The sequence below is a fragment of the Moschus berezovskii genome, chromosome 5 (genome assembly GCF_049115385.1).
Source record: "Moschus berezovskii isolate FMDL1 chromosome 5, NW_MosBer_1.0, whole genome shotgun sequence".
Lineage (NCBI taxonomy): Eukaryota > Metazoa > Chordata > Mammalia > Artiodactyla > Moschidae > Moschus > Moschus berezovskii.
The window spans coordinates 114,425,031-114,439,766 of record NC_142464.1 but is presented as its reverse complement, the minus strand read 5'-3'; the positions used below and the strand labels follow the sequence as shown (position 1 = coordinate 114,439,766).

Sequence of the window (14,736 nt, the reverse complement as noted above, 5' to 3'; positions counted from 1 at the left end):
CAGAGTTCCATGTGCCTCACAGTAGGTCCTTGCTGTTTACCCACTTTAAATATAGCAGTGTGCACATGTCCATCCCCAACTTCCTAACTATCTCTCCCCCCAGACACTTCCTCTCGGCAACCACAAGCTCATTCTCTAAGTCTGTGAGTCTCTTTGTGCTTTGTAAGTTCATTTGTGTCATTTCTTTTTAGATTCCACATGTAAGGACTGCCATACGATATTTCTCAAAAGTCGTATGCTTTGTAAGAAAGAGAAAAGATGTTTCAGGGTAACATCATCAAGACTTTGTGTTATAGCAAAGACAGGCAGAGAGGCAGGAAGTAGTCAAAGGTGATTTCCAGTGTCTGTCTTGGGCGGGCCAGCAGCATGGCAGTGCTGGTTCTGAGAGCAGGTGGACGAGGAGCAGACACGCCAGGGATGAGGGCATGGCTGAGAGTGGACATGTCAGCAGGGTTGTTAATGTGCCTTCCAAGGGAGCTTGTTGAATTGAAACGCTACCCATTAGGCAGCCACGGGGCTGTGTCTACCTCAAAGCTGCCTGGACAGCACCACCAAGACCCTAACTGTGCACGTGCCAGTGACTTGGAAGCCACAGCCCACACCAGAGAAGTAAATCACTCCTAAGATCCCTGTCCCCTCTTCTAGCTTCCCTGGAAGCATCCTCGTGTTTCAGGTCCACTCTGCTATTAAAGTCGAACAGCCTGACCTTTTAAAGCTCTTTGCAGAATTGGAGTTACAAGTGTAAGGCACCTGGCTCCCCATCAATTCTTAAATGGTTTTCCAGGCCTCTGAGAGCTCACTGTAAATCACCAATGAGCCAATGTTCCAGCTCCATGGGTGGGGATGGAAACTAAGCAGAAGAATTATGCTTTTGTCTCCTTATGAAAATCTAACTTGGACCGCCTTTTGTACCTTCATGCATCTCCATAAAAGTCCCCCCATTTCACTCTTTTGTCCTCTCATTCAACATATTTATATTAAGAAAATGCTTACAATGAGCTGGGCACTGCCTTGGGCTGGGCGTGGGGCGGGGTGGGTACAATGGAGAGCAGGGGACATGGATTCTGCCATCATGGAACTTACACTCCAGGCTGGGCTTGGACACCAGGTGAGGAGCTGAAAAGTTGGAGGAAGAGGTACAGAGTCAGCAGGAAGTATGGTGGGAGGTGGGAGTGGTCAAGAACCAATGTGAAGGAAGGACAGTTGTTTGTAAACAAAGTTTTATTGGAACACAGCCAAGCACATTCATGTGTGTTTCATCAACGCCCATTGCCTTCCCACAAAAGCAGAGCTGAGAGGTTCTGATAGAGACTGGATGGCTCTTTACAGGAAAAGTTTGCCAACCCCTGGGCTCAACTCCCAGAGTGGAGATGTCAAGGGGAGGCTAGATAGAGGAGCCATTGAGAGAAAGAAACACACTAGGACTTTTGGGAGAAGCTGCTAAGAGGATAGGAGATGTCACGAATGACTTCCACTTTTCTACCTGATCTAGTCCAGCCTCAAACATCCTCCTCTACATTGTGCAGAGACCACAGAGAGAGAGGGGAGCCGACATTCATATTATACTGGATGCCGGGCACTGTTCTAAACACACCATGACTAACCCACCTATGGAAAGAGCCCACCCCAGACACTGTGATGGGTTCCTGGTACCCAGACATGTGTCTTCTGTCCTCAGGGAGATCTGCCGTGCCGCCAACTTGCAAACAGTAGGATATGCTCAGAAGGGTTTGTGGACGTGCTTGAACCTAGTGTGAAAGAGGAAGGGAAGGTTTCTAAGTAAAGTAAGGAAGAGTTCTGGCCAGTTCTTCTGGAGGATGGAGCCACTATTGCAGGAATTTTTCATTCTAACTCAGATCACCTTTTGCTCTTGATCATCTGATTGATGACTACTTCTAAAGTGGACCCAGAATTACACCAGGCTATCATTTTGTTGCGTCTAGAGTATGTGACTATTTGTGATCAGATTTCTAGGCAGTGCCCATGCCCTCCCCTACCCACACACGACAAGGCTGATACACAGAGGAATCCAGGACTAACCTATCAGAGCTCACAACTTTGTTCCCTGCACATTTACTTCATATCTACCTTCCTTGTTCAGGAAAGCAGGCAGTTTTAAAGAGCTGCTATGTATTCACACCATTCTGATAAACTGGAGGAGAAAGCTGAAATTTCTGTTTGCTCTCAAGGATCTTTTCCTGAAAGTAGCTCTTTGGCACAATTGCCTTACATTTTTAGTGTAATTTGGTGGTAGAGTGCATTCTCAAAAGAAATTTTTTTTCTCTATATTGAAGACTATGAAACATTTTCATGGTCATTCGTAATAACACAAAAGGTCTATTTGGAGAAAGCTATGTGACTATAGTTTATTTTCGGTAAGTTGGGAGTTTACCTGGGTGAGAGGGCCAAGCTCCTACACCTGATGAGGTTCTACTGTGTCTACTGCTCTTGTTTCCTCTGAGGCTCCCAGGAGACCCTGAGCATCCTCCTTCCACTTCCAGACTTGTCCTCAGCTGAACCACCTAGGAGGGTGAGCTCTGCATCCTGGAAGATTTTTTTTAATTAAAGTGCTTGCATCTGACTTGAGCTTTAGCATTTCCTTTTGGTAAAATTCCTTTTGATACTTGTTCACCATGAGTGAATTACTTTTGGGGTTTAGATTCTTTCAATTACACAATATAAATATGGGCTTCCCTGGTTGGCTTAGAGAGTAAAGAATCTGTCTGCAATGAGGGAGACCTGGGTTTGATCCCTGAGTTGGGAAGATCCCCTGGAGAAGGGAATGGCCACCCATGCCAGTATTCTTGCCTGGAAAATCCCATGGACAGAGGAGCCTGGCGGGCCACAATCCATGGGGTTGTAGTTGAGTCAGACACGACTGAGCGACTAACACTTTATATTTTTAAATTATGTTATGAAACACATCATACGCAAAAGAGTATGAAATACATCATATACACGTTGACTGAAAAAGAATGCACCACCTCGACGATGAGAGCTATGTTTTATTTGGTGGCAAAACTGAGGACTTCAGCGTCTCAGATCACCCTGAGACGCTGTTCCAAAGAGGCAGCAGGGGGAGCTAGGATATATAGGAGTTTTTGCAACAAAGACCAGTAGTCAGAACACCCAAACACTGCTATGAATTAAAGAAAACCAGATATCTCAAGTTAAGGAATTTAGCACTCTTCTATATATGGGAAGATGCAAGAGTCTGGGCTCACTGAAATCATTCCTTTAATGAGCACCTTGTCTTTCTGGGGCCAATACCCTGTGTTTTCTCATCCTGAGTTTCCTTGGGGTATACTGTTGGGGGGTGACTACAGTGTCTGATGATTGGATGGCAGGAGGCGTTATGTTTCTATCCGGAGTTCCCTCTGGGCTCACTATCAGAGCAGCTCTCATGTGATGACTTGATCGCTGCAACATTCTTTGCTTACTGATATGGCAGGCAACATTTTTCATTCACATACACAAAGAGAAAAATGTATTATTATAATTACAGGATGCATCATATATAAAAGTATCAGGGAAAAATCAGTGTACTTAGCCCATGTAAGCCATTTCAGCCCCCTGAGTTGTCATTGTTGCAGTTGCTAAGTTGTGTCTGACCCTTTGCAACCCCATGGACTGTAGCATGCCAGGCTCCTCTGTCCATGGGGTTCTCCCAGCAAGAACATACGAGTGGGTTGTCATTTCCTTCTTTAGGGGATCTTCCCGCATCAGGGGTCGAACCTGTGTTTCTGGCATCGGGAGGTGGTTTCTTTACTACTGAGCCACCAGGGAAGCCTAATCCCCTGGGTGCCTCTCTCTAATCGCTAGCAGGGATTTTGCTAATTGTTCTCTAGGTTTTCTTCAGGGTTTGACCTCTTTATGAATGTGTCCCCTAACAAGTTAGTGTTTTGCTCTTCCTGGCTTTATAGTTATACAAAGAGAATCATCCTGAAGGTATTTTCTGTGCCATATATACAGTTGAGTGCCATCTGTGTCATATGCCCAGCTACAGGTCATTGCTTTTCACTGCTCTAAGAATCCTTTGTGTGATGTATCCCAGTGTATTTATCCCTTCCCTTTCCCATGAGCGCTGGCATTGTTCCCATTTCCTTGCTCTAGAAATAGTGCTATCATGAACATCCTGGAACAGCACACAAGAGTTTCGTGCTGACGGGAATGTTGACATCTGCTATGCAATGCAGGAGACACCAGCCGTGTGACTCCTTCAGACCTGCACGTGGCTAGTGGAATGGAAGAACTGAACTTTTAATTAATAGAAAGTCAAAGAGTGCACCTCTAGTGTTACCAAAAGGGTGGGGCGTGGAGAGGGGCAGTCTGGCTGATCACTGCTCAAAAACCAATGAACAGGCCAGATTGGTAGAAAGGAAAGTTTGCTGAATTTTAGATGCCAGCAACTTGAGGGGGAGGGCAGCCATCTTTCCAAAGACCAACGCCCCCCATGACAAGTAGGGGATAAGAGCCTTTGTAGGCTACATGCAGAAAGAGTACAGTCAGCTCTGACAGTCATCTTGATTGTTGTAGGTAGAGTTAATGTTCAGTTCCAGGGTCAGTTGGTTTCCTTTTCCTTGAGGCCAATGCTCAGAATAGTCGCAGCTTATGTCACAGTTATAGTCTGGTCATCATGTAGTTAATTTCTCCACCTTGTGAGGGTTTCAGTATCTGTAAGACAGCTCACAGGATGTGGCTTGGAATATTGTCTATAGCCCTTGAGGATCTAAAGGTCCCTGACTGTGCTTAATAAGTAAATTATTATTTGGTCTCCTTTGACTGTTTTCCTATTTCTGCATGTTCTCATTTCTCTGATTAAACTTATTCTTTGACTAAAGTTTTCCACAGACAGAAGGTCGGCAGAGGACATGCGGGGAAGGACCACAAGGTCCTGCTGTTTCACTAGGACAGATCCACTCTGAGGGTCATTGCTGGGTTGTAGGATGCACACAGCTCGCCTTGACTTGGTCATGCCCAGCGGTGCTCCAAAGAAGCTGTGGCTATTTACAGTCTCAATCGTGTTTCCATGGGTTTGAAAATTCATGTTGCTCATCAGCACTTGGTAGTGTCATTGTCAGACTTCACATTCTTGCCAGTCTGGTTGTGTGAAATGGTATAAAATTATGATTTTAACTCATATTATTCTGAATTACTAAGAACAAAGGTATTTGTTTTCACCAGTGTATTTGTCATTTGTATTTCCTCTCCTGTGAAATGCTCGAGCATAAATTCTGCCCTTTTTTCTATTAAGGTCATCATTTTCTTATTGACTCAAAAGAGTTTTTCTTTTTTAATTCAGGGTATAAATCTTTGTTCATTATATATCACAATACTTCCCCATTTGTGGCTCTTGTACTCTTTGTATGGTACCTTTTGTTTGTTTGTTTTGTTGGGTCAAAGAATAGTGACTTTATATGGAAAGCCAGCAGACCGAGAAGGTTGACTAGTGTCCCAAAGAAACATCTCTGTGTGGTAGCTTTTGATGAACAGATGTTCTTGAGTTTAGAGTAGTCAGGTTTTTTTTACATTTATGAACCAAAGTTTGTGAATGTGAAAGTGTTTCACAGAAAACCTCCAGTATGATTATGTCCATTTTACTGATGGGGAAAATAAAGCCCAGATGGATTGTGGCACTCCCCAGCATCAATGATGAGCTGCATATTTGCTGGAGTCTGATCTAGAATTGAGCGAGGTCTGTGGCTTAATTAGGCAGGGTCCTTCTCACTACAGATGTGCTGCCTAAAATCTCCAAGTTCAGAGGACACTGGACAGACCCTCCCACACCATCCATACTTAGGAGGGGTTGGGTAACTTCTCAGGAGCAGCTGGGCAGAAGGTGAATTTCTGAGTTGTTGTAAAGTAAAAGAGGAGACAGGGAAAATGACACATACATTTTCTGACAGTACTTTGCCAGACCTGCTGCACTGAATCAATTGGCCCAAGTGAGGCAGGAATGGAAGCGAGACAATGGCCTCCAGATCAAGTCAAAGGGAAAAGTGTCAGTCACTCAGTCGTGTCTGACTTTTTGTGACCCCGTGGACTGTAGCCTGCCAGGCTCCTCTGTCCATGGAGTTTTCCAGGCAAGAATACTGCAGTGCGTCGCCATTTCCTTCACCAGAGGATCTTCCCAACTCAGTGATCCAACCTGCATCTCCTGAATTGGCAGGTGGGTTCTTTACCATCTGAGCCACCTGGGAAGTGCCACATCAGGTTAAACTGGATTCAAATCCAGACACCAGCTGGAACTACAGGCAAATTACTTGTCCTTTCTGGTCCTCACTTTCTCACCTGTAAGAGAAGGTTAGGAAGTTTGGCTTCACAACTGCTGTTCGTAAACACCAAAGGATCCCAGTAACATGTTATCTACTCCCCTCCCCAAAACACACAGACACACACCAGCAAGGGAGTCCTCAGAGGTAATGGACAGAGTGTGAGCTCCCAAGTGGGCCCACTTCAGTGTGAATCCTGACTCTCATGGACAGCTATGAGGCCTTGGACAAGTTTCAGAAGCTCTCTAATCCTCAGTTTCATCTTTTGTAAAAAAAGGAAAGATAAACGGCTCTATCACAGTGTGAGCTACAGGGATCAGATGAGATAATGTCTGTAATATTGCTGGCACCCAGGAGGTGCTTAATAAGTGCATTTCTCTTCCCAGATTAAATGCAATCACAACTTGCAATAATGCCAGGTCGCCACATGACTGCTGGCAGGAAATTATTTAGGGCAGATGCCGATGAAGGTCCTTCAGCTGCCAGGACCAGGGTGAACTTCCAGCTCCCAGCCATTCTGCTCCGCATCCATTCAGGTCTCCTCCCGCCCTCTCCAGTGCTGGCCCTGACTTCCTGAAGGAACCTCTGGGCTTCGCGTGGCCAAGGCTTCTTTTTCTCATTGACTTTCTCGTTCTTCTTATTTTTTTTTTTTGAGGACTGCTTTCTTTTCTTTATTTAATTTTTATTGAAGTATAGTTGCTTTACAACATTGTGTTAGCTTCTACTGTACAGCAGAGTGAATCAGCTATACATGTACATATATTCCCTCTTTTTCAGATTCTCTTCTCATTTAGGTCACCACAGAGCATTGAGTAGAGTTCCCTGTGCTGTACAGTTGGGGTTTTCCCATTGACTCATTAGCCAGGTCCCTCCTCGTCTTCGATCCCATCCTTACTTTCTGGACTGTGAGCACAGCATAAGGAACACCGGCTGGGGCACAGACGGCCAGGTTTGAATCGGCTTTGCCTCTTGGGTCTAGAACACCGCACCCATGGTGCATCCCTCTCAGTTTTCTTATCGGGAAAGCAGCACACATGCCATAGGGTGGGTGGGAACATTAGATCAGTGTTACATCAGCAGCCCTGCTGTGAGATCCGGCTTCCCAGGGTGGCTCAGTGGTCAAGAATTCACCTGCCAATGCAGGAGATGCAGGCTCTATCTGTGGATCCGGAAGATCCCCTGAAGAAGGAAATGGCAACCCACTCCGACATTCTGGTCTGGACAATTCCCTGGACGGAGGAGCCTGGCTGGCTTCACTCCATAGGGTCACAAAGAACCAGACATGACTGAGCTTGCACACACACACACACACACACACACACACACTGTCAGATCAGGCTGGCCTCTTCCACCTCTCCAGCCCCATTCTCACCCACCACCTGCAGAGCTGTGCTGTCTGTGTCATCCTGGACAAGCAGGATGACCTCCCTCTGCCTTGATTTCCCCACCTGTAAAGAGGGACCCATCTGTTTTCCCGAGGCAGGAAGTGCGCATCAGTGGAAAAGCTCCAGCTCCACCAACCCGGCAGAGGTGATGCCTATCTATCCCATTCTCTTCTCTCCTCTCTGGTCTCCAACCACCTCCCAACACCCTCCTAATGATGCTTCTCATTAAAGAGCAGGTGTCTGCGGAGCCAGCTCTAGGATTGGGGGGTTCTCATGAAATTAAAAGACGCTTGCTCCTTGGAAGGAAAGTTATGACCAACCTTGATAGTATATTAAAAAGCAGAGACATTACTTTGCCAACCAAGGTCCATCTAGTCAAGGCAATGGTTTTTCCCGTGGTCATGTATGGATGTGAGAGTTGGACTGTGAAGAAGGCTGACCGCCGAAGAATCGATGCTTTTGAACTGTGGTGTTGGAGAAGACTCTTGAGAGTCCCTTATACTGCAAGGAGATCCAACCAGTCCATTCTGGAGGAGATCAATCCTGGATGTTCATTGGAGGGACTGATGCTAAAGCTGAAACTGCAATACTTTGGCCACCTCATGAGACGAGTTGACTCACTGGAAAAGACTCTGATGCTGGGAAAGGTTGGGGGCGGGAGGAGAAGGGGACGACGGAGAATGAGATGGCTGGATGGCATCACCGACTCTGTGGACATGAGTTTGAGTGAACTCCGGGAGTTGGTGATGGACAGGGAGGCCTGGCGTGCTGTGATTCATGGGGTCGCGGAGAGTCGGACACGACTGAGCGACTGAACTGAACTGAACTGAACTGAACTGTGGGGCATGCATGTCTGCTGCAAGTTCTGCCCCCCATAAGGGTGACCTGGCCAGACTTTTCCTCTGAGGGTCAGTGGGGCAGAGCCTGTGCCCTGGAAGTGGGCCCACTCACCTGGCCTTCCTATCAGCTTGGCTTCCGAGAGTCCCAAGGTGGGCAGTGTTCCTTCCCAATGTGCCCGCAGTACTGGAAGTCTCTTGGCTCAATTCTGTGACATGGTGAGAAAAATCCTGGCTCCACCCTTTGGGTCTTGTGAGAAAGGAAGCCAAGCCGGTGACAGCTCTGCAGGTGACAGCTCTGAGAAGTCCCAGGCATCTCCACATGTGGCCAGGGTAGGCAGGGAGTTGCGCTGAGCCTCAGTGTGTCTATACACCCAGTGAACACTTCTGGAGCACCTACCATGTGTCAAACGGTCTCCCAGGTTCTGGAGACTCAGGAAAAATAACAACGCCTGTCCTCCGGCAGCCCACCTCCTGGTGGGGGAGAGGGTTAACGAAGGATCCTGCTGGGGAGTGGAGAGTGATTTGTAAGCAGTGAAGAAGGGTAAGTGGAGAGCTGGGGAAGCCCTTTAGAAGCAGAAGCTGGAAGAACTTCTCTGAGAAAGAAAGCTGAAATGAAGAGAAGTGAGATGTGCAGACAAGTGAAGATTATTCCAGGGAAAGGGAAGAGCAGGTGCAAAGGTCCTGAGGCAGGATACTGGAGGAGTGTCAGGAAGGCAGAGTAGTGGGAGCAGAGAAACAGCGTGGGAGAGGGAGGGCAGAGAAGTCAGGGGGCTGAATGGTGGCTGGGCTTAGAGCCCATGGTAAGGACTTGGGCTTTGCTCACGTGACTTGGGATGTCATGATGCGTCTGGAGCAGAGGAGTGGCATGCTCTTTTTTAAAATATTTATTTATTTGCATCGGGTCCTTAGTTGCAGCACGTGGGATCTTTCTGTCATGGTTCACAGGCTTTCTGGTTGTTGTTCAGTAGTTGAAGTGCATGGGTTTAGTTGCTCTGCAGCATGTGGCAGAGAAGGCAATGGCACCCCACTCCAGTACTCTTGCCTGTAAAATCCCATGGACGGGGGACCCTGGTAGGCTGCAGTCTGTGGGGTCGCTGAGGGTCAGACACGACTGAGCGACTTCACTTTCACTTTTCACTTTCATGCATTGGAGAAGGAAATGGCAACCCACTCCAGTGTTCTTGCCTGGAGAATCCCAGGGACAGGGGAGCCTGGTGGGCTTCCGTCTATGGGTCGTACAGAGTCGGACACGACTGACGCGACTTAGCAGCAGCAGCAGCATGTGGGATCTCAGTTCCCCCTCCAGGGATGGAAATCACATCCTCTGCATTGCAAGGCAGATTCCTAACCACTGGACAACCAGGGAAGTCCCGACACTCTGTCTTTTGCTTCACAGAATCACTGTGGCTTCTCTCGTGAGGATAATACTAGGTGGGGACACCAGAGAAGCAGAAAAAGCCATTGAGAAGTTGTACTAACAATCTGACCCAGAGACGATGATGTGTGTGCATGCTCAGTCACTTCAATCATGTCTGACTATTTGTGAATCCATGGACTATAGCCCACCAGGGTCCTCTGTCCATGGGATTTTCCAGGCAAGGGCACTAGAGTGGGTTGCCATGCCCTCCTCCAGGGCATCTTCCAGACCTAGGGATCGAACCTGCATCTCCTGCATTGCAGACAAATTCTTTACCACTGAGCCATCAGGGAAGCCCAGAGATGATGATAACTTGAACCAAAACGGTAGCAGTATAAGTGGTAACAAGTGCTCATATTCAGAATATACATCAGGGTAGAGATGACATGATTTCCTGATGCATCAGATGTAGGTGTGAGACAGAAAAAGTGTTTAGTTGGTCTAAGCAAATGGAAGGATGGAGGTGCCATCAACTGAGGTGAGTAAGACCAGAGCAGGAACAGGTCTAGGGGCTCTGCTGAGATTCAGTAAGTCAAGATGCCCATTCAGCGTACAAGCGGGGATGTTGAAAGCCAAGGTGAATACATCTCATTCCATCTTCAAAGCAACATGTGGTATAGACCGTGTTATAAATGAGGAAACTTCCATCAGTGCTTTGAAGTTCTGTCTTAAATGGCACATCTTCAGTGTTGACACCTTGTGTAAATGATGGAGTCAGGATTTGAATGCCACCCAACTGACTGCAGAGCCCATGCTTTCTATTCTCTGTTCTGTTCCTGGAATCTCTGTGGACAAGTGGAAGGCACATACCCTTCTAGACAAGCCCTCCGAGGTGTGGAATGTTTATGCCATCCAGAACTGCTCTATGACTTCTACAGAGAATGTCTCATTTAATCCTTACAACAGCCTTCAACTCCCATTATTATCTCATTTTACAGCCTCATTCTGCCTCATTTACTGAGGCACCAAGAGCCTCAGAGTCAGCAAACGGTAGATCTAGGAGGTGATCCAGAGATCAAGCCCTTCAACACTATGTCATGTGTCAAAATCAAGTGTTTGTGGAATCAAATAGTAGCGTGTAATTGACTAAAATCATGATATCGCTGACTGTGAAATATCATTCAAAGACAGTGTTATCTTTGAATCAACAGACGTTTGTGGAATGAAAAAGTCTTTGCCCTGACAACTGGAACCTGTAAAGTCTTTTATCTAACAAACATTTATTGATCAACTACTACAAGCCAGGCACTGGATAGACACAGAAGTCCTTGAGGTGACCGAGTCATGAAGAAGCTCAAGGTCTAGTGCAGTGGCCAGGGTCATTCCCGTCCACGCATTAAGTGCTATAATCAGGATATGTAAAGTACTGTTGGGTGATTGCATTCAACATTTCTCTTTTTTCTAGTCTCTCTTATTTGTGTGAAGCTGTATCAGGATAGCAATCAGTGAATTACATCTTTTGTATATTAGAAAAAACAGTGCTATCTTGACCTAGCCTATGCTCTGTAATTTTCTTATCAACTGGGGAATTTCACTTCCCTTTTGACATCACACTTTTCTCATGTGTATAGTAGCGGGGGTTTGGAGGGCGGAATGTGGCTAATGGTAAATATGAACGTAGGATAACATTCAGCAAGCACCGTATTTTGCTTTTGTGATGATTAATTTTTTTAATATTTATTTATTTGGCTATGCCAGGTCTTAGTTGCAGCATGCAGGATCTTTGATCTTTGTTGCCGGATGTGGAATCTTTAGTTGCAGCAGCTGAGATCTAGTTCCCTGACCGGGGATGAAACCCAGGCTCCCTGCATTGGGAGCTCAGAGTCTTAGCAACTGGACTTACCTGGGGAAGTCCCCATGATGATTCATTTTTATACGCCTTGTTTTCAAAATAAATAAAAACTGCCACTTCCTCATCTTTGCCAGGGTTTGAAGCTGATTCATGTGTGCCTCATGTGAGACCATCTCAGGTAGACATTTGTAAGGCACCTTGGCCTGTGGAGGCAGCCTCACACATGCTGTGTTTAATCCAGAAATGTTGATCCAGGGATGGGAAACTATTTCTTAAAAACTCAGCCCAGAGATGGTTTTGCAATCAGTCTAGCGATTGTCTTTCTGATGCCTTTTTGTCTCTGCCTTTCTGCAGAAAAGTCTGGACACCTACTGTTTCCTGGTTTTTGCTGCAATCTGCTTCACAGGTGCTCTCTATTTGCATTTTGTCCTGCCTGAGACCAAAAACAGAACCCATGCAGAAATCAGCCAGGCATTCGCCAACAGGAACAAGGCATACCCACCAGAGGGGAAAACTGACTCCGCAGTAACTGATGATAAGACGAACATACGGCCTGAACCAGACTCCTCCTCTGCACTGGAGAACTGAGTCAAAAACAATGTCGTCTGAATGGACGGGCTCACCATTTTAAAAGCAGAGAGTCCCCTGCAAGTTTAGCCTGATGAAATATTTAAAAATAAGCCTTTGCTAATCTAATATTGCAACCCATTTGGGATTTCTTCACAGTGAATTGCCCAGTATTCTGGCAGCTGGAATCGCCCTGTCTTTCAGTGGACCCAGTATTCTTCTGTAGAGATCCATGAGGCCTTCTTCACGACTTAGCCCGTGGTTTCAAAATGAAATTGGTGACACAGCATTTGAATGCTTTCTCAAAGGTCAACGATCTGGTCTGACAGAGGACTCAAAGGACTTCCAATCCCAGCTCTAACAGTAGTAGCCTTGAGCTGCCCTCAGCCTAGATCCTAAAGCCTTTAGGGACCCTTGGCACTGATTCCAGATGAAGGTTTTCATGCCTCCTAATCAGTGCCCTTTTCCAATCTTTGACTCTACTTTGTGGATCTCAGACTCAGGAGAGGCTGCTCCCTATCCACCACCCTCCAGGTTCTACCTCTCCCAGGCCATCCCCGGGGGGCTCTCCCAAAACATCTTTTCTGAGTACCAGATGTGCTCACAGGGGGCATAAAGGGGATCAATATAGAAGACCTGGAGAGGCAGATATGAGAAGTAACTTCCAGAAGCTGAGAGAAGCAGGACCATAAATGGAACTCCATTCAATTGAAAAGGGCAATATTAAGAATGATTCTCATCTCAGGATTTCAAGATTACTGACTTCCACTATCACACATGTAACACCCTTTAGTCTATTTCTGGTCCATAGTGTGCACCAGAAGAATTGCTTTTATCGGAGGAAGGAGCAAATGAAACAGTGTAGATGTAGTTACAGGAGCACTGATCACCCACCTAGACCTGATGTTGCAGGTCACACCTTAAGGATACACAGCAGTGAGCAATAAGAGTCCCAAGTCTAGACTTCATGGAACAGAGTTGCTGTAACAGTCCTGAACTGTCTAGCAATAACCTTTGGTGTGAGAGTCAAAATTTCTCTCTTGCTTCTCTCTTACTCTTATTTGGGGTTTCTCTTCCTTATGTCTAAGTTCTGTTCAGTCCAGTCACTCAGTCGTGTCCGACTCTTTGCAACCACATGAATCACAGCACACCAGGCCTCCCTGTCCATCACCATCTCCCGGAGTTCACTCAAACTCATGTCCATCGAGTCTGTGATGCCACCCAGCTATCTCATTCTCTGTCGTCCCCTTCTCCTCCTGCCCGCAATCCCTCCAAGCATCAGGGTCTTTTCCAGTGAGTCAACTCTTCGCATGAGGTGGCTAAAATATTGGAGTTTCAGCCTCAGCCTCAGTCCTTCCAATGAACACCCACGACTGGTCTTCGTTAGAATGAACTGGTTGGATCTCCTTGCAGTCCAAGGGACTCTCAAGAGCCTTCTCCAACACCACAGTTCAAAAACATCAATTCTTCAACGCTCAGCTTTCTTCACAGTCCAACTCTCAGATCCATACATGACCACTGGAAAAACCATAGCCTTGACTAGACGGACCTTGGTTGGCAAAGTAATATCTCTGCTTTTTAATATGCTATCTAGGTTGGTCATAACTTTCCTCCCAAGGAGTAAGCATCTTTTAATTTCATGGCTGCACTCACCATCTGCAGTGATTTTGGAGCCCCAAAAAATAGAGTCTAACACTGTTTCCACTGTTTCCCCATCTATTTGCCATGAAGTGATGGGACCGGAGGCCATGATCTTAGTTTTCTGAATGTTGAGCTTTAAGCCAACTTTTTCACTCTCCTCTTTCACTTTCATCAAGAGGCTTTTTAGTTCCTCTTCACTTCATAAGGGTGGTGTCCTCTGCATATCTGAGGTTATTGATATTTCTCCCAGCAATCTTGATTCCAGCTTGTGCTTCTTCCAGCCTAGCGTTTCTCATGATGTACTCTGCATATAAGTTAAATAAGCAAGGTGACAGTATACAGCCTTGACGTCCTCCTTTTCCTATTTGGAACCAGTCTGTTGTTCCATGTCCAGTTCTAACTGTTGTTTCCTGACCTGCATACGGGTTTCTCAAGAGGCAGGTCAGGTAGTCTGGTATTCCCATCTCTTTCAGAATTTTCCACAGTTTATTGTGACCCACACAGTTAAAGGCTTTGGCATAGTCAATAAAGCAGAAATAGATGTTTTTTCTGGAACTCTCTTGCTTTTTGCATGATCCAGAGGATGTTGGCAATTTGATCTCTGGTTCCTCTGCCTTTTCTAAAACCAGCTTGAACATCTGGAATTTCACAGTTCACGTATTGCTGAAGCCTGGCTTGGAGAATTTTCAGCATTACTTTACTAGCATGTGAGATGAGTGCAATTGTGCAGTAGTTTGAGCATTGTTTGGTATTGCCTTTCTTTGAGATTGGAATGAAAACTGACCCTTTCCAGTCCTGTGGCCACTGCTGAGTTTTCCAAATG

The 14,736-nt window shown here is 46.2% G+C and overlaps 1 protein-coding gene across 3 annotated transcripts in view; it reads left to right on the top strand.

Moving 5' to 3' along the window:
• Nucleotides 1–14,736, top strand: part of SLC2A9 (solute carrier family 2 member 9) — a 292,047-nt gene that overhangs the window by 240,947 nt on the left and 36,364 nt on the right. Inside the window, exon 13 of one of the 3 annotated variants that reach the window (XM_088836484.1) lies at nt 12,060–14,201. The exons of the other annotated variants lie outside the window; for them this stretch is intronic. Within the exon in view, the coding sequence (XP_088692610.1) occupies nt 12,060–12,293 (234 nt within the window). The 3' untranslated portion in view covers nt 12,294–14,201. Of the gene's footprint in view, nt 1–12,059; nt 14,202–14,736 lie in introns of those variants that run through there. 3 annotated transcript variants of the gene reach the window in all.